Below are 23,354 nucleotides of genomic sequence, written 5' to 3'. Positions count from 1 at the left end.
TGGGGGTAATTGTGTCACTGAATTAGGAAGATGAAGGTAAGGAAGAAGTGTCATAACATTACAAAGAAAACCCTCAGCAGAACTCTGGGCCAAGAGCAGGGTGTGATGAGTGCTGGATCCTTTCCCTCCCTTCCTCACTGGCTCTGCTGGAGGCTTAGGGCAGTAGGAGAGAAGACTAAAGGCAAGCCTGATCTCCTGGGGACACCTAGGAGCTGTGAGCTACAAGTTTATGCTGGTTAAAGAGAAAAAGATTCCCAATAGTAGATCTACTATAAAGGGGTAGAAGGTAGGAGGAAAACCCTCCTGAACTGTTTTCACAGATTGGTTTGGGACACTCAATTCCAGGCCAGGGCAGGGCAGGGTAAGGCAAGACAGAATCAGCTCTGAGATTACTTCCATGTCTGAGATTTTCCATCACACATTTGATCTCAGGCTTCAGGAGCACCAAAGGGAAGCCACAAGGTCCCATTACACGATGCAAAGTCCTTTTACAGGAGAACCAGGCAGCAGGAGGGCCCTGACTCTGGGATTCGCCATACCAGCCCTCGTCCCTTCCTCCTGACTGAAAACTGCTCCCAACCCTGCTTCCTGCTGAGGGTGACATTCCCTTGGATAGCAGACTCGGGCAGCAGGGAGAGGCTCCTTACCCACAGAGAGCAGGTTCCGGACATTCTCCAGCATCACCTCCTTGTACAGCTCCTTCTGGGGAGGGGACAAGAGGCGCCACTCCTCCCGGGTGAAGTCCACAGCCACATCCCGGAATGTCACCACCTCCTAGAGGAGCCCAAGGCAGAGCACAGAGGGCTGAAAGTCACATCACAAGGAAGAGCCCACCTCTGGTCAATTACAGGAGGAAACTGATCCATAGAAGGGAGGGGCCCAAAGTCCCGCCCATGGTCAGTGTCAGAGCCAGCAGTAGAAGCTGAGTCTGTAAGAGCCCAGGATGCTCCTGAAGGAAGCTGAGGAGGTTCTGTTGTGTGAACGGAAATCTCTAGGGGACCTCCAGTGCAGCTTGGATCCCAAGGGCCCCAGTGATGGGATGTAGGAGTCAGTCACATATCTGTGGCCCTGTTGCTCTGTCCCTGGGCAGCCAGCTTCAGTGTGAGTCCTCACCATGCCAGAGCCTGAGCCTCTCTGCCTATCTCAAACTCTCTCTCTTTACTCATAAATGTTCATCAATCTGGTAATGAGCCCCCGGATCAGTCTTTACTCCTGACACTGTGGAAGGCACCAGAAAGGAGAGAAGGTGCTCCACAGGGCTCGGGGACTCAGGATGCAGCCCAGGTGACCCATCCTCGGAGAAGGCTGAGCTGATCTCGGATCATTTACTTATTGATCCTATTTACTAGGAACTTGTTTTTGTCTAGTAACTGCCGGAGTCCTGCTTCTCTGCCTCCTGCCTCGGCTCCACACTCAGCCAGCCTGTAATAGGTGAAGCGCAGAATGCAGCTCTTGGGCACTTCCATCACTCTTCTAGCCTCATTTCGAGGCATTAGCTGACCTTGGAAGGCTCAGGCGAGCCCCAGGGAGTCAGCTCTAGTCTTTCTCTGCCCCCATCCCATCTCAGACATGTCTGGTTGCTGCCCAAAGTCGGGTCCAGACCGCACACTGGACTCACACAAGAATCTCTTATTAATTCCAGGAGAGAAAGAGTGGTGAGACGTTGCTGGCCCCTTATTATTATTCCAATCAATCACAGAGTCCCTGATTATCCCAGCTGTATGACCAATGGTGGCCCTCTACCTTAGGATAGATATCACTTACCTTGTCTGTTTTTGGTTCTGTGAAGATTAAATTAAACTCTCCCCCAATGGTGAAAATTAACTCCCCTGACCATTTGTAGATCGAATCACCAATAGTGTAACCATCCCACTTAATCATTTAGTGGGAAGGTTTGTGACCCACATGTGCAATAGTGGGTGACGAATCAGAATTAAACTGTCTGCCCCATGGCAGACCTAAAGCAAAGCTTCAATTCTGATTGATAGACATAAAATTAGGGGAAGACACAGGAAGTGACACAAAAGAAAGTGTCTTTCCTGTGGGGCAGAATCTTCTGAGATTCGTGGGAGAATAGTCTGAGATCGTCAGAGGGGTGAACCTGGACTTTGGCTTCATCTGGAGTTCTGTGTTTGGGTTGGAGACTGGAGAAGAATCTGCTGACTGGACCTGAGACCCTGTTCCTGGTGAGACTGTTCTTATATCTCTTCCTTTGGACTGACACGTGGTGAGTGAAAAAGCTGACTGGATTTTTCTGAAGAGACCAGCCTCAGGAGAGACCTACCTCTTGAGAGACATTTGCCCAGGTCCTCGCTTTGCCGAGGCCTCTCTGGATAAGGACTAACTCTCCCTGGCCAGGTGGAGCCAGAGGCCAGGAGTAAATTACTTAGTGCTTGGGCTAGAGATCTTATCCTAGCCTCTGTCTGATTTTACTTCACTCTTTCTATACTTTGTGAATAAATTATAAATAAATCTCTGGAATAAATTAAATCCTGGCGACCCTGTTTTAAATATAATCCAGCCCAACTTTTTATAAATAAATCCCTTTTTCACCCTTATAGTTCTGTGCTCCCCCAAACCTATAAAAAAGATCAAGCCTTCAGCTTAGAGCAGCGATGGGCAAATTTTTGAGCTTGGCATGCCAAAAAACCAAAGATAACTTGGGTGGCATAAATTCAAGATAAAAACATCCTTCTCAATATGCAGCCCCATACTTCTCTGTATGAGGACACATGCAATTGTGTGTCATGGAAAATGACTATGAGTGTCTGCTGACACCCATATCATGGGTTCACCATCATGGTCTTAGGGTTTGGAGCATTAACAGAGACAAACCTCTGACTCCTTTTATTGACAGACATTATTCCTCTCCTTATCTTCCTTGGAGAGCTGCCTTAGTTTACCCTTTGGTTAAATTTCACTCTCAACATCTGCAAATGTGAGATTCACAATGTTGGGCAGAACAGTAAATGTTCACTAATGAAGAGGAGTCTGCAGTATTTTTAGGAAAAGAGCCCAAAGGGAAGAGATCGTTTGCTTCTTGAATACCCCAAGTAGCAGAAATAAAGGAGTGAATAGCTGAAGACAAAGTAGCTGCAGAAGAACGTCAGAGAGCAGAAAGAGGTTCCTTTTATAATCTATAGACAAGGAGAGGCTAAAGCTGAAGACAAAGACAGAGGGGATCATGGGAAGAATTGTGTGGCGTTCCATCTACTCCAGGATGATGCTTCTTGTGGTGGACTGCAAGACCACAAATGAGAAGAGGGGGATACACAGAGGGCAGCTGTGACGTGTGAACACTAAGTCACTTGCTAAAATGACTGACCACTCCAGAACACAAAACGAAGTAAGAGTGTTGGAAGCTCATTCTCAAAAGCGGGTAACCACTCAGTCAGAAACGTGTGAATTCTTTTAAGAGCTCACACCCTCAGACACTGGTCAATCAGGAAACTGTGAAAAATTTTATTGAGAAATTGACCTCAGAAGGTCAAAAGTCAGTCTCACAGACACTGCCCCCTGGGCAGTGCTAGATAACTCTGGAACCTCTGACTGTCCCCTGTGAAGAGACGGGACAAGAAGGTACCAGAAAAAGCAAACCCCGAACTCAGTCTGGGAGACTGTCGTGGAGAAGATAATGTGAAGAGATTATCCTCTGGAGATGGTCTTGGATGGTCTTCAAGGAGTTTTGCTGGAGATTTCAGATTGGATCTCGACTTTAACTTGGTTCAGACTACTGGACGGCTCTGTGGATGAGTGAAAAGGGCCGACTCCTTTCCTAGTTTCTGGAAAGACTAGTTTCATCTTGGCTTAGGACTCATATAGGTATTTTCTCTAACCTCTTTCACATTTCTCTGCTTTATTGTATCCCCTCTCCTTGGAAAGTAAAGTTCTTTCCACCCCCCCCCCCCTTTTAAACATTATTTTATTTGGTCATTTCAAACATCATTTATTAGAAACAAAGATCATTTTCTTTCCTTCCCCCCCCCCCCCCCCAATTGGCGATGTGTGATTCCTCTGGGTATCACATGTATCCTCAGTCTGAACTCTTTTCCATGTTGTTGGTATTTTCATTAAGTTGTTCATTTAGAGTCTCTCCTCAATCATATCACCTCAACCCCTGTAGTCAAGCTGTTGCCTTTCCTCAGTGTTGTTACTCCCATCATTTGTCCTCTGCTTGAGGGTAGTGTTTTTTTCTCCTTGATCCCTTCGGATTGTTCAGGGTCACTGCGTTGCCACTAATGGAGAAGTCCATTACATTCGATTGTACCACAGCATATCAGTCTCTGTGTACAATGTTCTCCTGGTTCTGGTAGTCTCCATGGAATTCCTCCACTTAATTATTCCATTTATCACAATAGTATTCCATCACCAACATATACCAAAATTTGTTTAGCCATTCCCCAATTGAAGGGCAACCAAGGATCAGCTATCCATCAACACTGACTATATATGGATTGAGAACCAGTCCTAGAGACTGGAGGTCCTAGGTTCAAATCTGGCTTCAGCCACTTCCCAGCTGTGTGACCCTGGGCAAGTCACTTGACCACCATTGCCTAGCCCTTACCACTCTTCTGCCTTGGAGCCAATACACAGTATTGATTCCAAGATGGAAGGTGAGGGTTTAAAAAAAAAACTGACTATATACATCCAGGGGAAAGTATGGGCATTCAACTAAATACAGGATTTCCAAGTATTTGCAAAGAAAAGACCAGAACTCAGTGGAAAGTTTGACACACACACACAAAGAGCAAGAGAAACATAAAAAGGTAAATATGAAAGAAAGAGAAAAGGAGAAAAGTGGTTTTTTCCCCCTTTCATTCAAACTCTCTTCTATAAGGGCTACAATTAGATCAAATTATATGTACTAACATATGGGGGAAATATTATGTGTAACTTTCAAAAATTGTATGCAATCATAGAGTAACCAGAAGAATCACTCATAGGGAAAGATTGGGGCATTAACTTGATTTGTGTAGCATTCCAAGCATAGTCACATCTATGAAACACAAATGATTGTATGGTTACTGTGTCTTCAGACACAAGGTGATACTTTGATATTTGTGAATGAAGTCTTGACCCGGCCATGAGGCCGGTGCTTAGGACAAACTCATTAACATTTTGGCTCAGAGTCCTCTAAGAAAGCGCAGGTTGAACGGTACACGCCCAAAAAGCATCACCTTCACCTTCCCATCCAATCTGAATGCTTTGTTAGGTGGTCATTGATCCTGGCTATCCCCAAGAAAGCCTGGGGTAAAGGCGTGATTCCCTCTCTTGTTCCAGTGATCTTAAAGCTTCACTACTGTCCCTTCACTAAGGCCTCCCTTGGCCACATGCTTTCTATCTCGGAATCCTCACTTCCACGTGTCTGCAAGCTTCTCATATTTTCCTTTAATTCTTTGACCAAGGAAAAAAGCAGAGGGGATCACGCCTGTCCTATCTATTACTTTGACTTGTCTCTGTATGTCATTCTTCACCCATATTCTCAGACTCCTTGCTCCTTCTTCTCGAGTCCCAGCCCACAAAGGGAAAGTCCCTTTTTGTAACCACCACGACCAGGTTACAATTTGGAGGGGGGAAAAACAAAAAGAAAAATAAAGGGGGGGGATCAACAAGGGTACTAAGATATACTTGAAGAAATAGAAATATATTAAATAGAATAATCTTTGTCACACAAAGATACACACGGGAAGGGGAGGGACAGAATTCTCTTATAAGAAGGAGAGGAAAAGAGTGCGAAGTGGTATTACTTAAAACTTACTCTCAGGGAAATCAACTCTGGGAGGGAAGAACATCCAGATCCATTGGGATCTTGAATTCTATCTTATCCAACAGGGTAAGGGAGAAGGGAAACTAAGGCGGGCTGGGAGGGAGGGGCTACAAAAAGGGAGGGAAGGAGTAGGGGGAGGGGAAGGGAACAAAAAGGGAGGGGACAGAAAGGGAAGCATAACAATTGAGGGAAATATCGGGGACTGATCTAAAGGAAATCACTGGTTTAAAAGGTTATAGTGAAAGAAGAAAGGTCAGAATTAGGGGAGGACATCAAAATGCCAGGGAATTCACAAAAGACAATCATAACATTGGACGTGAATGGGATGAGCTCACCCGTAAAACGTAGACAAATAGTAGAATGGATTAGAATCCAAAACCCTACCACAGGTTGTCTTTAAGAAATACACATGAGGCGGGAAGATACTCACAAGGTCAGAATTAAAGGTTGGAGTAAGACCTTTTGGGCCTCAACTGACAGAAAGAAGGCAGGAGTGGTAATCATGATATCTGATAAAGCCAAAGCACAAATAGACCTGATCAAAAGGGACAGGGAAGGTAAATATATTCTGTTAAAAGGGAGTATATACAATGAAGAAATATCACTAATAAACATGTATGCACCAAATGGTATAGCACCCAAATTTCGTATGGAGCAATTACTAGAACTAAAGGAGGAAATAGATAATAAATTATACTAGTGGGAGATTTGAACCAACTACTATCAAATTTAGATAAATCAAATAAAAAAAATAAAAAAGAGGTAAAAGAGGCGAATGAAATCTTAGAGAAATTAGAGTTAATAGATATATGGAGAAAAATAAATACAGAAAGTAAACTTCTGACTTGAGGTATAACAATTTTTGGTGAACACTTTATTTCAAATAAATTAAAGTCCAACCATTAGTTATAACCTTTACATTTAAAGGACCAGACACTTTCATTTCCATTGCCTCTAATTTAGCACCTGTTCTGAACTTCTGGGGATCCCCCAAAAGGCTTAAGGCAGTCCTTGCCCTCCGGTAGCTCACAGTCCAATGAGGGATGGAAATAATACAGACACATGGACACAAAGCAAGTTCTGTCTGGGAGGAAAAGGGAAAAATGGAAAGAATTAAGGCACTCTGACTAAAAGGAAAAAGGGAACATTTCCTGTAAACAGTTTTTCATCTTTAGTTGGGACTTATAGGAAGCTAAGATACCACAATACAAATTGAGTAGAGAAGCTAAGGAAGGAATAACACCTATCAAAAATAGTTTGCTTGAGCAAGGTATATTGAGACCTACAGTATCTGAATATAATAGCCCAATTTTAGCTATTCAAAAGAATAAGCTGAATGAAGATGACACTCCTGCCTGGAGATTTGTGATGGATTTGAGGGCTGTGAATAATTTTATAAAGAAAAGGCACACTTTAACACCATCTCCAAATGATATTATAACTCAAATTCCTGCAGAAGCCAGGTGGTACACAGTGTTAGACCTGAGCAATGCTTACTTTACCATACCGTTGCACCCTGATTCTCAAAATATTTTTGCTTTCCAATGGGGACAAACTCAGCTGTGCTACACTAGATTAGTGCAAGGTTGTTGTGAGTCTGCTTCAATATTTTGCCAACTGTAGCAGAGAGATCTAGCCACCGTGACTTTCAAACATAGCCAATTGATACACTACGTGGATGATTTGTTGCTAGCATCTCCTGATCCTAAGACTTGTCTGGAAGCTTCAAAGAAGTTATGGATAGAACTTTATGAGAGGGGACATAAAGTTTCTAGAAAGAAGATTCAGTGAGTCCAGCCAACAGTGGAATATTTAGGATTTGTCCTGGAGGGGGGCACCAGGAACTTCTCTAATAAAAGGATAGCAGACATACAGAAGCTGGGTGTTCCTAGAACTAAGAAAGAACTTGGTGTTTCCCTGGGGTTGCTGGTTTCTCAGGGCAGTACATAGTAGATTATTCTCATATTTCCAAGTGCTTAACTGAATTGACAAAGAAGGACATTAAAGAACCATTACAATTGAACAGAGAACATTTACATGCTTTGTCACAGTTGAAGGGAGCTATTCTATCAGCTCCAGCTTTGGGAATGCCTGATTATAAGAAAGAATTCCACTCGTACGTCCATGAAGCAAAAGGCGTCGCTTCTGGAATGCTTGCACAGTACTTTGGGTTAAATCTGAGGGCTATTGCGTTTTACAGTTCTATCCTTGACACAGCTGCACAAGGCATGGTGCATTGCCTCAGGAACGTAATAGCTTGTGAATCTTAAAATAGCTCAAACTCTACCTTAAAATAATTGGTTAAGGTTATTCCCCATTTAAACAATGGAGGAACCTGATCAGGAATATATTGGGAACTTTAAAATTACTCCACCCATACTTAGGCATACCTAAAGGGAAGATAAAGTTGTAAAACTCCTTACTGAACAATGAAAAAGTACTTAACCCATACTTATAGTAAGGCAAAAGCCCTTAAGCTAGGTCTATTTTTAGATCTAATACAAAAGGGTGCTAAGTACCTATGAAGATCAAATTAATCACTAAAGGGGCAAGCAAGCTTAGCAAGGAGATGTGAGATACTCAGAGGTGTTGGTCTACCCAGAAAAGGTGATAACAAGATGTGAATTAAGAATGGTCAGTCCTTTGGAAAATGTCTACTGTGATTGGTAGATGTGAAAATTTAGGGGAGGTGACACAAGAAAAATTTCTCTTTAAAAGGAGCTGTCTGAACCAGTTCAGGAGAGAGTTCAGAATAGTTCAGCTTAGGAAGCTGAATTGGAGGGTCTCTCGGTGGCTGAATTTAATTGAGCATTGGAAGCTGAATTGGAGCTTGGACTAGTTGGAGTAGTTGGGTCTCTGAACACTAGAGTTTTGCTTGGAAGGATCTTGTGGTGAGTGATTAAAGACTGACTTAGTTTTCTCTCTTAAGGAGAAAGGTCTAGGCTCTTAGCCTAGTCTCTCTCTCTCTCTCTCTCTCTCTCTCTCTCTCTCTCTCTCTCTCTCTCTCTCTCTCTCTCTCTCTCTCTCTCTCTCTCTCCTCCCTTTCCTTAATTCCTTAATTTGTATTAATTAAAATCTTCATAAAACCCAGCTGACTTGGGTATTTCATATTTGGGAATTTTTCCCATGGCGACCACTTCTTTTTTATTTAAATCAAGACACTAAAATTTATCTTTACACTTTTGGCAATTCAAAGTCTTGAAAAACATATTTTCGCGGTCACAGTTTATGGCAGACCACGTAGGTTGTGACGAAAAACCCTCAAAATTTCTGTGAAATCCCATTCCTTTCTCTCTTTATTACTTGCTCTGTCAGTCAGGCTTTTAAACGTGCTAACTCAGCTTCAAAACACAGTTGCAAGTGCAGGTGAGTAAAAAACATTTTGATTTCTCCTTAAATTAAATAGAGCACAGCTGTTTTAAATCTCAGCAACAGGGCACTAAGGTCCTGGCTAGGAGAGCTGTTTCTAAATCTCCTTCCTTTAGGGAACAACTGCCTAGATTAGGATTAAGGGAAATCTGGAGAAAGCTTTGGCCTTGGACTGCTCCCCAAGTGTTTACTTTAGAAATTTGGAGTTACAGCCAGTTCAGAACTTAGTTAACAACTGGTGTTTCAGTAAATACTTTGTTCTTTTCTTAGTACAAGCATTGGTCTATAACTTACTTAACAGCTGGCTCATCAGTTCCGTGACCAATTTTGTAAATACAGAATTCCTTTTCTCTCTGAAAGGGCTCATCCCATGGAACTTATGGCAAAATCTAATCAACATACTACTTTCCCTTGAGTTTTTGATTGTTGTAACTGTAATATTGGATCTTCCTGAAGAACTCATTTCTCAAGTCACACCAACCAATTGCTCCCTCTAATATTCAACAAATTGTAGAACTAAATACTCGTCAGGAGCTTATAGAGGAAAGTCATGGAGAGATCGCAGCTTTTATGAGAAACATTAAAAGACAGTTAAGAACATTATCAGAATCTCTGTCCCAACTTGCTCTGGACACTAACCCTCCTAGCCAACCCAATGCTCCCCCTGCCAACTCGGCATTAGAACCCCCTGCTCTTAACCAACCCACCCCTTCCCCTGCCCCATTGGTCTCAGAAAACCTTACTTCTAACCAACCCACTCCTCCCACTGCCCATGCTTCTGATCCCACACCCTCCACTCTGAGTTCACAACCTGCCCATGCTTCCAATCCCACACCCTACATACCCTACCCATATACACCCTACTCATTCATCTAAACCTAACACCTCTGTATCTTTCACCCCAGCTACTAACACTTCTTCCTTTTCCCCTCCTTCCCACCCTGCCCAATTCAATTCCCAGATCCTTCCTACCTCTGATCTTTCTGGCACTATGGGACAACAAAAAACCCTCTCCCTCAGTGTGCCAACCTCTTATCTTTATCATACCTACCTCATTGAGAATGGAGCAAGAAGGCTAGAAACAGAAATGAGAGTACCAAATAATTCAGATAGGTTATTTCCTTTAAGGGAAGTACCTACTTTTAATAAAGATGGAAATTTGGTATCTGTAAGACATCATATACCTTTTAGTCCTGAGGATTTAAATAAATTTAAGGAAGATCTTCCATCATTTGAGGAAGAACCAATATTAAATTATAAAAAAATTAGAGAACATATTCAGAACTTTTGACCCCACTTGGATGGATGTTGAAAATTTGTTAGAGACATTTTTAACAAAAAGAGAAAAAAATAATATCGTCTCTCTGGCTAATCAGAAGCGAGGTAGGAAAGGACATTATTGGTCAACTGAAGATCCACATTGGAACCCCAATGTTGAACTACATCACACAAAACTAAACCAGGCCAGAGAAGCATTATTGACAGCTATGAGATGTAATATTTATTGGTAGAGATGGTGAGGATTGGAAAAACTGGGAGATAATGGGAGGTTTGTATGGGGGTATGGAGGAATTATTATAATTAGGGGAGATACTACTATTGCTTCCTATATACAGGAATTACAGCACAAACTGCGTGAACTTCATGAATCTGAAGCTGCAGTACAAGCTGGACCACTAGACTTTTCTCTTTATGACCTGAATCCAGGAGACAAAGTGTATATTAAGAATTTCAAGCCTACTGGAGCAACTCAGCCTTTGTGGAAAGGACCTTTCCAAATATTGCTAACTACTCCAACATCTATAAAGGTTGGAGAAAAGGTCTGTTGGATTCATTGCTCACATGTGAAGAAAGCATCTTCTGTTGAGACTGATTGACTGTACACTATCATATGCACTGGAGATAATAATCCATAGACAAGTAGATGCTGTTTTTTGAGGACACATTGAATTACAGATTTCCCCCCCTTATTTTTATTATTGATTTTACTTTGATTAGAATATTTGATTTTTTCTTTTATTTTTCTTATTTCTTGTACTAAAGGTACATACAATTAATGTTATTTTTTCTGTAGTAATATAAGTTTAATATATATATACACACACATATATATATATATATATATATATATTCTTGATATAATATCAATGCATACCCATAAGCTTTAAACTATGGGAACTTGCCATTTATTGATAAAACGCTATGGGACTGTTATTAATGTTTTATAGTGTCTGCTGACTTGTGAGGTCACTTGATTCTAGTTGTTGTATTCTGGTTCTTAAAGTCTGGATTTCATCCCTGGCTTTTTGGTCATCCTCCTTCTGGTCTTATTTTCTTTGCAGGTCATCTTTCATTCTCTTTACCTCATCTCTCATCTCCTTTGCCTCATCTTTCATCTCCTTTGCCTCACTTTCAAGCTGGTTGATTTTGGCTTTCAAAACACTATTTTTTGTTTCCAGATGACTTATCTTAGTTTTAAAATTCTTGTCTCATTTATCTTCAGCCTCTCTTAGTTTGTGGTGGCAAAAAATTGGAAAATGAGGGGATGCCCTTCAATTGGAGAATGGCTGAACAAATTGTGGTATCTGTTGGTGATGGAATACTATTGTTCTCAAAGGAATAATAAAGTGGAGGAATTCCACGAGGACTGGAACAACCTCCAAGAAGTAATGCAGAGTGAGAGGAGGAGAACCAGGAAAACATTGTACACAGAGACTGATACACTGTGGTACAATTGAATCTAATGGACTTCTCCATTAGCGGCAATGCAATGACCCAAAACAACTTGGAGGGAATCTATGAGAAAAACCACTATCCACTTTCAGAGGAAACACTGTGGGAGTAGAAACAGGCTTGAATACATGGGTAGAAGGGATGTGGTTGAGGATGTAGACTCTAAATGAACATCCTAGTGTAAATAACATGGAAATAGGTTCTGATACCCAATGAAATTTTGCATTGGCTGTGGGAAGGGTGGGTGGAGGGGAGGGAGGGAAACAATGGGATTTTTATAACCAAGGGATAATGTTGTAAACTGACTAAATAAACTAATTCAAATGGAAAACAAAAACAAAACCAAAAACAATTATTTGCCCACAATTATGAGGTAGAGACATTGTTTCTAAGGCATAGAACACAGGAATTCTTGGATCAGCGAATTACAAGGTATGAAATAACCTTGTTAAATACCAAAAACATTACCTTGAAATGCTGTACAACTTGGAGTACGGGTGTCATCTGAGGGACAACCCCTGCTCCCTAGAAGTTTCTATCACCAAATGTGTGTAAACCTTAAAATTTCTTAGACTTATGAATGTTGGAAATTTCCCTATTGGGAAATTTCATACTTGAAAAATTTCCTACTGATAGTAAGAACTCTATTGGAATGTGAAACTCCTTGGCATGGGAGGATCCTTCTCCTCCCTACTTAAGACTACTTTAGGACAGAAACCTTTTGCTAAACGATGGAAAGGGCTTTGACCTATGCTTAAGCATAGAACAGGAAGTTCTTTGAGTCATGATTGATTTTAGAATTGATACAATAGAGATACTTGGAATGACAGAACCAGGTCTTGGAACTTACAATCTCCACCCTACTCAGAGTAACAGGATTTAGGAAGAGCTGCAGCAAAGATCAAGATTTAATTATTTGAGAATATGACCTTCAACAGACATGTGCAAAGGAAACAGACCTCTGGGCGGTCCTGGGTTAAGCTAGAGCCACCATTGGCACAGGGGAGAGATCGACAGTGATTGGTAGATGTGAGAACTGAGGGGAGGGAACTTAGATGGTTTCCTTAAAGATAGCGGGGTCTGAGGAGTGGGAGGAGGAGGTTTTGCTTTGAGCGAGGTGGCTCTGAAGGAGGACTGAGGAGGTTGCTCTGTTGGAGGACCAGGAGAGAAGGCTGGCTCTGAAGGAGGAGAGAGGAGGTTGCTCTGAAGGAGGACTGAGGAGGCTTGCTCTGAAGGAGGTCTGAGAGAGGGGTTGATGCTCTGAAGGAGGTCTGAGAGGAGAGAAGTCCTGGAGGGAGAGCTCCGGGAGAGGTCTTGAAGGAGGCAGTGGAAGGAGAACTCAGGAGGAGAAGTCTCTGGAAACATTTCTTGAAAGGAGGCTCTCTTGAAGGTGTAGCCTGAGGTTGGCATAAGAAGTCTTACCTAGAGAGATCTTGGGTGAGTGATAAAACCAACTGACTGATTTATTCATTCTTATTCCTTTCTTACTTTCTCTCTTTTTCTATTGATTAATCAGTGTATTATAAATTAAATTTCTCTATAAAACCCAGTTGGCTTGGGCATATTCATAAATTGGGAATATATTCCCTGGCGACCATCTTATATTTATATAAAACCAAGACACAGTAGAAAACATATTTCAGCGGTCATAATTGTTATATATTTCCCTTCTCTCAAACATTTTAATTATCACATTTTATGGCTCCCATTCTCTTATCTACAACTATTTAATGCTCAAAACTATTTTAAATCTAACATTTGCCAATCTGTTCATAAAAATGGTTACTTTGGTACCCAGGGCATCGTGGACTCTATTAAGAGAGTATGGATAGCCCCTGGTATAACTACTATAGCCTCTAAAGTGTGTTCAGCCTGCTCTACCTGCCAAGCATATAACCAACATGCATTTCGTGGCAAAACCTTTGGTGGGCATCCTCTGGCTTACACACCTTTTGAGCACCTACAGATAGATTTCATAACAAGGCCAAAGGCTGGATGTTATAAATTTTGTCCAGTCATAGTGGATCAACTAACCAGATGACCAGAAGCATTTCCTGCGACCTGAGCCACAGCGGCTTTTGTTGCTAAGATACTTTTAAAAGAAATTATTCCTCACTTTAGCCTGTCAGTACATATTGATTCAGATAGAGGAAGTCATTTTACTGAATCTGTCCTAAATCAAATATATTCTTGCTTAGGGATAACTCCCAAATTCCATGTTCCATATCATCCCCAGAGCTCAGGGCGAAGTTGAAAGAATGAACAAAGAACTTAAAACTATGATTGGCAAATTAAGCTCTGAGACATATTTAAAATGGATTTAAATTTTCCCTCTGGGCCTATTTTATCTTAGAAGCAGGCCTAGAGGAGACCTACACATCTCACCATTTGAGATGCTTTTTGGACATCTGCCTATACAGGCTAAACCTTTCTCCCCTGCCTATACATCACTATTAGGGGGAGATACTATTATTGCTTCCTATATACATGAATTACAGCACAAACTGCGTGAACTCCATGAATCCAGAATTGCAGTACAAGCCGGACCACTAGATTTTTCACTTCACGAATGGAACACAGGAGACAAGGTGTATATTAAGAATCTCCAGCTTACTGGAGCAACTCAGCCTTCCTGGGAAGGAACATTCCAAATGTTAACTATTCCAACATCTATAAAGGTTGTAGAGAAGGTCTCTTGGATTCATTGCTCACATGTAAAGAGAACATCTTGTGTTGAGAATGATTGACTGTATCCTATCACATACAATGGAGATAATCCATAGACAAGTGGATGCTGTTTTTCGAGAACACATTGAATTACTGTTTTCCCCCCTTATTTTAATTATTGCTTTTCTTTTATTTTGATTGGAATATATATATATATATATATATATATATATACCTGCTATAATATCAATGCATACCCAAAAGCTTTAAACTATGGGAACCTGCCATTTATTGATAAAATGTTATGGGACTATGATTAATGTTTGTGTCTGATTCCAGGAAATAGGATAAAAAGGAGCACAGACTTAAACTGAATAGTGCAAAAAAGAGCACATAGGAAAAACTAGTGTGAGACTCGAGGTTGCAACGCTTGACATATGTTAAGTCGTGGGATTTCCTTGTATCTACACTTTTTGTGAAGTACTCAGACAAATACCAAACTTTAACTATCATCCTGGCTCCCCATATCCCTGAGAATGACAAAAAATCAGACCAGGGAATGACACTTCCCTATCAAAATAAAATTCTAGTTCCTTTTCTTCTTATAGTATGACAACTTCCTGTAGTCTTGGCTGCAAATGGGTAAGTGAAATAGTACTGCATTCTGTCCTACAGACTTGTGGGATAGAAACTACTTTAAATTGGACCTATACAAGGGCCTGTTGGAAATTTATTAAACCTAAATAAGGGACTATTCTGAATTTTATTTTATTTTCTCTTTCCATTTATTTTCCATTCTTATGTTTTTTGTTGTTTTTCTCTTCTTTTGATAAATTGACTCATACATCCCCATAACTCAATATTGCATCCTGAGCTAAACTGGATGTTTTTTTAACACCCACTTCAGATTGTATTTTAATAAAAATCCAAGATTTTGAAATTTTGTTAAGAGAAAAGATCTTTTTCTAATTCCTAAATCCAAAGAATGAACTGTTACAGAAAGATGCCAGAAAACCTACACTACATCAGGAAGATCCAGAATGAACTTTGGGTGTGGTTGATTGAACTGAAGTTTGATCGAACATTTATTGTAAATGTATACATTCATGCCAAAGGGGAATGCCCCTAATTTGGCTTTTTGTCAATGAGCCTAGCAAACCATTGGTTTTGCTTTCTCTCTTTTCTATTTCTCCCTAACTATTGTAATTCCCTCTTAGAAATTGAATATTTTATACATCTGTAGTTAAAAGGGCTTTAGGATTACATGATGATTATGTTAAATGATCAATGGGGAAATCAGTCTCCCAATGATCATCAGGAGGGATTGTGGACTTGGAAATTACTCCACCCTAATTAGACATACTTTAGGGGAAGATAAAGTTGTAAACTCCTGATTGAACAATGAAGGTATTTAACTCATACCTTACAGTGAAGCTAGAACCTTAAGTTAACTCTATTTTTAGATCTAATACAAAAGGGTGTTAAGTACCTATAAAGGTTAAATTAATCACAGAAAGATCAAGTAACACACAAAATGTAAGCTTAACAAAGAAGGGTGAAGTACCTCAGAAGATATAATATAACCAGAGAAGGTGAGAACTAAAGAGTGGATAGTGCTGGAGAAAATATAATCAAAGAAGGTGTTATGGTGAAAAATCACCTTTAAAGATTGTTATAATATTAATTTATGGTCACCAAAGAATTTACTTATAAAATTCCTAAAATGAAAAACTCAAGTCAGAACAGAGTTTATGGTGGTTTAATCACAACGGGATTAAGAAAAAAGGACAGGGAGTGAAGGAGAGAGGAGGAAAAGGAAAAGGTTAACTCAACCTTCTGGCAGAGCCAGAGGGAGTTTAGGCTCAAAGGCCAAGGTCGAGAAGAGAACTCACGTGACCGATCTGAAGGGAAGCCGTCTGTGGGCCTCCTCCCTGCTCAAGCTCCTAGCACGAACTGCCGCCTAGCTCTGTCCACAAGAAGTGAACGAATTCCCGAGGCTGTTCCCTACCTCACTTCCTGTGCCTCACAAGTGCCAATGGTGGCTCAAGCTTGGCTTAGGACAGCCCAGGTGGGCAGTCAGTTATTTCTGATTTGTCATTGACTAGCACATGCCTGTGTAGTGTGGGTATGCACAATCCTGGGTGCTAGACCAAGCAAGATGGAGATTTTAAAATTCACAAAGGTGAGAAATAAAGAATAGGCAGTCCTGGAAAAAGCATCTACTATGATTGGTAGACATGAAAATTTAGCATCTATGTAGACAGACTAGCTAAAAGAAGTTAGGATTTTGTTATTTTGGAGGGGGGTAAGAATATTTCGAATGCTGCAGGGTTGAGAATAAGATAGATAAAATTATTATAAAGAGGTTAAGTATCATTGAAAAATGCAAGCTGCATTTTTAGAATAAAAGGGGGGATTGTGGAAGAGGCATGAAGAGAGGATTTGCAGGACAAGCCCAGCACGCAGACCAAGGTGAAGGACCAGTCTGTCAGTCAAGAAGAAGAATCCAAACGGAATGTTCCTAGGAGAGGCAGTTGGAGCTGGCAGAGGGAGATGTACTGAGGAGACTTTGGGCTCTTGGGGGTCACTGACCAAGAGAGAAACCTCTTCTCTGGGTTCCTGACTAAAAAGAGACTGGCTTTTTCTGATCTAGGCAGAGAGAGGCCTTTGGGGTTTGGCAGTCTGGACTTGAATTCCTCAAGCAGAGATTGTCTGACTGAAGAAGAAAGAAGATTTAACTGTTGTCCTCCATCTCTCTGGCTATCTCTGTGTCATAGCTGAGACAACACTGACATTTCCCACACCCTGTTAATTCTCCTCATAGATTAGGGACACCCTCATCCCCTTCACCTCAATCTCCATCTTGTTTGTTCCCAATAATCCCCCCTACCCAAGGAAGGAAGAGTGAAGAATATTTCTCTGAAATCTCATAGTTCCCCTGAGTTGCTCAGAAGGTGGCTGACTAACACTGGAGGAGGGAGGAGGGGAAAGGAAAACATGGGTGAACATTGGGAGGTGAAGGGAGAAGGGTCGGAAATATCTTGATTTATTAGCCAGGGGATCAACAGACAAAGCCCAGATAGCACCCCCTGTAGCAGCATCTCTCCATCTATCTCTCAGAAGTACTTCTATTTCCATAACAAATAACCTTCCCCGAGGTTCCGCCCCCCCCTCCCAGCTGCTCTCTAGTCTGCAAGCCAGAGAATCCAGAACCAGAACCAGGAATAGCTCCACACAGATTATCCACTGATTACACAGCATTGAGAGGAGGAGGATTGAGGAGGTGCATAGAGAAGAGCATCAGGAGACGAGGTCCGGAGGAGAAGACAAAGCCTGAGAAGATGGAGAGAGGAAGGAGGCCTAACCTGACATGGAAGGGGGTTCCACTGATGAAGGTTCCTTTGGGTAAAGGGAGACGAGGACTCACACGGAGCCCAGAGACTTGGTGGCTGCAGTCTACCTGTCCTGGGAGGAAGGGGGGGGGGGGAGGCTGCAACCTGTAGTGGGGGGAGGGAGGGGGTGTCCAGTGTATCATTTGGAGCACGGGGAGAGCTTTGACCCAGGGACCAGATTTCCAGGCCAATGTAGAACATGGAGAGCTTAACTGTGACCAGTGAAAGCTGAAAGGTCTGCAGAATCTCAAAGCTCTGCTCTTCGGAGCACATCCATTTACTAACGGCTGACGACTGCCTGGCCAAAACGGACCAGGCGCTTTCCTGGGCTGGACCTCAAAATCAGGGGAAGAGACTGACCTACCTTCAAAGAGATGAATTAAATCAGACCAATGAAGACAAAGGAAACAATCCAGTGTTGGGTCGTCTGCTTTCTAACTGGAGAAAAGATTAGGGAAGGGCCAAGTCGGGATGGGGAAGAGGGACGGAGGAAGTTTCCTGAAAGGGGTCCGACTCCTTCCCAATAGCTGTGAGCAATGAAAAGAACCAGGAAGCCAGAACTGATGGATCAATACGGACCCAGTTTGCAGATGAGACCCAGGGAGGGCCTGAGACTGACAAGGAGGAGAAAACTCCTTCCAGCAGGCTCAGGATCTGACTGTGCTTCTGGTCAACCTCAGCTCAGCGAAGCAGCAGGCACAGGCGGGCCAGTTTCCCAGGCAGGCAGGAAGAGGCTCACATCATGTAAGGCCCAATGAAAGATCGGCCATAGCAGGGAAAATGGTGAAAAGGAGCCAGGATAGCTGGGGAGCAGCACAGCAGAGCTCAGGGCAGGGCACAAGCCAGCCGTCGTCCTAAATCTGGGGTTCTGGTAGGACAAGAAGGAGATAAAGCAATGGGACAGGCTAAAGGAAGTCCCTCCTGTCAAGGGGCAAACCAGCGATTTGGGAGAAAATTCCTTATTTGGTAAACCTGGGAAGGAAACTGGCGGGAAATGGGGCTCAGAGCATAAGTCTACACCATCCTCTACTGTACAGGGTTTAAGGAAATGTGAGCTTAATGTGAAAGATCGCAGGATCAGAAGGGAGGAGAGAGACAGCTCAGACACACCTCATAGCGACAGGGAGATGGATGTAGAATAACTTTCTATTTTCTCCCCAATTACAGGCAAAAATTAATTCTATCATTTTTTTATTTGAGTTCCAAATAGTCTCCGTCCCTCCCTTCCTCCTCCCTGAGAGAGCGAACAATCTGATCAGACTTTACTGAGCAACCACGTAAAATATGTTCCCTGATTAGTCATTTGTGGAAGAAATCTCAAACCAAATATTCCTTAAAACAGAAAAACGTCCGAAGAGAACCTTAACCTCTGCTTGCCTCAGTTTCCCCAACAATGAAATGAGAATAAGAACATTAACCCTAGTGTTATTACACAGACTGCTGAAAGCATATTTTAGCAGACCACGAAGCCCTCCAGGTTCTCTGTGCCCCATTCTTTGTTCCTGAGGCTTCAGGACAAGCCCAGGACATCTCCATCAGGAACCCCCAACCCTACATGTACAGAAAGAAAACTCTCAGAACATCAGGAAGTCAGGAAGTCACCCCTTTCTCTGCAGCCGGTCCCAGCAGGGAAGGACTAGAGCAGGGAGGAATCTACTGCCCAGAGAAGGCCTGAGGCAGCTGCTGGCTCTTCTCGAGAGCCCTCGGAGCTCCTCTCCTGGCAAAAAGGCCCCATTTCTGGGTGAGGCCCTTCCTGGGCTCCCCCCAACTCCTGGGACTCCCTCTGGGTCAGGAAGCTCAGCAGAAGGTAAGGGGGGTCACCCTCTGAGGTGGATACAACAGCCACAGGGGGGCTCTCTGGGGTTCCTCACCTCTAGGATTCAGGCTGTCCCTGGCAGGGACCCCGACCATCCCTCCAACAGGCTCCCCTGGCTTACACGGACCCTCCAGCCCCTTCTTCTCCCCTCTTCTGACACAGACACACTGGGCCGAGCCTGGCACTCACCAGGCTGTTCCTCCTGCCTGGGCTGCGAGGACACACATGGGCAGCAGGAAGGAGGCCGCAGCTTCCCAGCCCTCCAATCAGAGCCAGGGAAGGGCTGCCCTGGCCGAGGGGGCTCCCCTGGGGGGCCAGAATTCACTTACCTGGGCTGGGAGTCTGCCTGTCTGCAGGGCCATCCCGGGCACTCCAGGCTCCCTGTGGAGGCAGCAAAGCAGCCCTAGTGAGTCCCCCGTGAAGCTCCCCCGGCTTTCCCGGACTCGTCTCCCTCCTCAGGATCCTGACCCCCCCCCTTTAGGGCCCCTGAATGGAGCTCTGGCCACAGCTCTGCCCACCAGACCTCCCTGCTCTGCCCTCTGAGCAGCCTGAGGGGGCCTGGAGCCCCTCCTGGGCCCCCCTCCTCCGTCCCCCTCCCTGTTTCCCATCATCCTCTCTGCCTCAGGGCTCCCTCCCTGGCCAATGGCTCTGGCTCAGCCCATCCCCCCTGGGCCAGGCCTGCCAGGGGAGAGCCTGGGAAGAGAAGAGGGTCTGGGGGCAGCTGAGCCCCTCCCTCTGCTCCTCCTCTTCGGCCCCCTCCCCCACTTCCCACCCCCACGGAAGGGGCCCAGGCAGAGCAGGGAAGTCTGGGAAGGCCAACAGAGCTCCGGGCAGGGCGGGCAGCACCCTGGGGAGACTCAGGGGGCTCCCGGGATGGCTGAACCTGTGGAAACAGGAGGAAGGGGTGCTGCGGTCTCCCTAGAGGCTGGGGAGGGTGCCGGGGACCCTTTGGCCCAGCTGAGGCTGGGAATCCCTAAAGGGAATTGCAGCTGGGGAACCCCCAAGAGAACTGGAAGGGTCAGAGGCCAGACTGGAACCCAGGACCTCCCCAGGCAGGCCTGGCACTCTCCTGGGGGCTCCCTTTTCCTCCCAAAGGGGAAGGCCCTCCCCCTCCCTCTGTCCCCCCAACCCCACCCAAATCCCCCAGGATGCTCTTTAGCCTCCCAGCCCTAATGGCCCCTCCCCCTCGTACCTGCCACCTCCCTCTCCTTGGGACTGGGGGTGAGTCTGGAGAGGACCCACCTCAGCCCCCTCTCGGAGCTGCTTCCCCTCCTCCCTCGCCAAGGCCTCTCTGGTCCCCCCACACACTGGCAATTGGATTTCCAGCTTTTCCTTGCACACACCAAAGTAACAACAAAGGTGGGCGGGGACAGGAGGGGGAGAGCCAAACAACCAACCCAATAAAACTCCAGGGAAACCCGGAAGGAAAATGTGGTGGGAAGTCGGTCTCAGACTTAAAGAGCTTTATCCCCGGGGCACACCAGCCCCTGGGCCAGGAGCACCTCCCCGGCTTCCCTACAGTCCAAAGGACCATCTCGCCGCCTCCAGGAAGCCCTCCTGAACGCCTCTTCACTCTCCGCCCTCTCTCTGGTTGCCAGTTCATCCTGAATAGACCGTACTTGAGGTGCCTGAAGCAGAGGCTGGGAGGCAGGACGCCTGGGTCCGAGGGTCCGGACAGGGCGCCCAAAACTGCATCAGGTACTGCCCCGCCCCCTCCCGGAACACCCCCTCCAGGCAGGTCGTTTTAGCAAGAAAGAAGATCCCGAAGAGGACCCTTCAGATACTTGGTACCCTGCAGTTAATTCCCACTCAGGCGCGGCTCCTCCCACTCTTGTAGCCCCTTTCCCGCCCCAGCCAGGCCCGCCCAGCAGCAGCGTCTCAGGTGGTGGGGGGGAGGGGCAGGGCTCCCGGAGGCACAGGCCGGAGGGAGTCCATGCAGGAGAGGCTCCTAAAGGCAAAATTCGAACTCAGTCCAGCCTAAACCCTCCCCGCGCCCGGGGCTGTACCCTGAGGGCGGGGAGTGACGTCCTCCGCCTCCCGCCCTCCCGCGCAGAAGCCCGGCTCCTCCCACTCGGGCCCGCCTTCCCGCGATCCCCCGGCTCCACGCGATCATTACCGAGGCTTGAGGCGCGGCGCGGTGGGAGTTCTACGGCCCGTTAAGGGGCCAAAGCGGGAAGATGTCTGGAAGTAGAGGAGCAGGACGAGGAGGAGGAGGGGGACTGGGAGCCACCTTCACTTCCTGCTTCCCAGAGGCCTCCGCGCCGCCTGCTCCGGGCCTGAGCCTGACCCACCCCCTCTCCGCTCCTCCCGCATCTTCCTTTTGGGCCTCCAGTGTGAGCCCCGCCTCCCTCTCCTTCCTCTGCACACTTTGCGGGCCTGCCCCGCCCTCACCACGCCTCTTCCTTACTCCTCACTCACTGAGGCCCCGCCACGCCCCTTTTCCCTCCTCAATGGCTGAGGCCCCGCCTCGCCCCACTCCTTCATTCCTCCTCACTCACAGAGGCTCTGCCCCGCCCCTTCCTTCCTCCTCACTCACAGAGGCCCCGCCCTCACCCCGCCCCTTCTCCCCCTCACTCACTAAGGCCCCGCCCCGCCCCTTCAATCCTCCTCACTCACTGAGGCCCCGCCCCTTCTTTCATCCCAATGGCTTAGGCCCCGCCCCCGCCCCGCCTCCCAGGGCCCGCACTGCTGGGGCTTCCCAGGAAGACTCTCCCGGCAGGCGGAGCCTTTAGAGGAACAACCCAGGCGGGCCCAGTATGGACTCTTCCCTGAACTGAGCCGAGGATGCCCGCCGGACCCTCTCCGGGACACTCTCGCGGTGACCCCCGAGCTGGGAAGGCCCAAACCAGAGACCAGTTTCCTTTGGCTGTCCTTGCCGAAGCCTGAAGAAGGAACCGCCCGCAGAGCATTGCTGGCTCCCGCCAGGCGGGATTCGGGCCGGGAATGACAGCCAGCTGCCCTCTTAGGGAACCTGAGCAGAGTGGGGCTGCCAATAGCAAAGCGAAGAGAAGTCACATGATTGCTTCCAGGGACCAATCATAGCCTGGGCTACAGAAAACACTGGGGGGGCAGGGCTGGGAGGCTCAGTGCATGGAGAGCCACGCCCAGAGATGGCAGGTCCTGGGTTCCAATGTAACCTCAGACACTGCCTAGCTGGGTGACCCTGGGCAAGTCTCTTAATCCTCGTTGTCTAGCCCTGAGTGTTCAAAAAACAAAGCACTTGGCAAGTCGAGGCATCACTTCTGATCACATGGAGTGTCTCTGGGAAGCCTCCCGGGAGTGTCCTCGGCCCCCAGACAAGGTAGAAGCCTTCCTCAGGAAGAGGGAAGCAGAGCTGCCACTCCCCTCCCCCCCCCCCCCCCCCCCCAGTGCTGAGCTCGTGAGCTCGAAGGGTCGCTTCCGCAATCAGAGCAGAGGAAGTGAAGGCAGTCAGTGAGGCCAGTCAGGGATCCCTCTGTGCCAGGAGACAATCCTGGAGAATCCACTGACCAGTCCCTGAAAGAGTGACCAACCAGCAAAGCTGCAGGATACAAAACAAGCCCCATTAAGCACCGGCATTTCTCTATGGAAGGGTTCAACTTAGGCGTCTGAAAGGAGCAGAGCAGCTTCA

The 23,354-nt window shown here is 45.6% G+C and overlaps 1 protein-coding gene across 6 annotated transcripts in view; it reads right to left on the bottom strand.

The window, feature by feature from the left end:
* Positions 1-22,282, bottom strand: part of LOC103096610 (zinc finger protein OZF-like) — a 117,447-nt gene extending 95,165 nt beyond the window's left edge. The window contains exons 1-4 of one of the 6 annotated variants that reach the window (XM_056825092.1): positions 21,861-22,282; positions 21,142-21,692; positions 20,074-20,125; positions 648-774 (exon numbers count right to left, since the gene is read on the bottom strand). In XM_056825092.1, the coding sequence (XP_056681070.1) occupies positions 648-774; positions 20,074-20,125; positions 21,142-21,347 (385 nt within the window). In that variant the 5' untranslated portion in view covers positions 21,348-21,692; positions 21,861-22,282. The remainder of the gene's footprint in view (positions 1-647; positions 775-20,073; positions 20,126-21,141; positions 21,693-21,860) is intronic. The other 5 variants (XM_056825081.1, XM_056825086.1, XM_056825087.1 and 2 more) reach the window with 5 other exon arrangements.
* Positions 22,283-23,354: the final 1,072 nt, after the last annotated feature.

The sequence above is a fragment of the Monodelphis domestica genome, chromosome 1 (assembly GCF_027887165.1).
Source record: "Monodelphis domestica isolate mMonDom1 chromosome 1, mMonDom1.pri, whole genome shotgun sequence".
Taxonomy (NCBI): Eukaryota; Metazoa; Chordata; class Mammalia; order Didelphimorphia; family Didelphidae; genus Monodelphis; species Monodelphis domestica.
The sequence above is the reverse complement of the archived record's forward strand: the minus strand, read 5'-3'. Positions and strand labels throughout refer to the sequence as shown.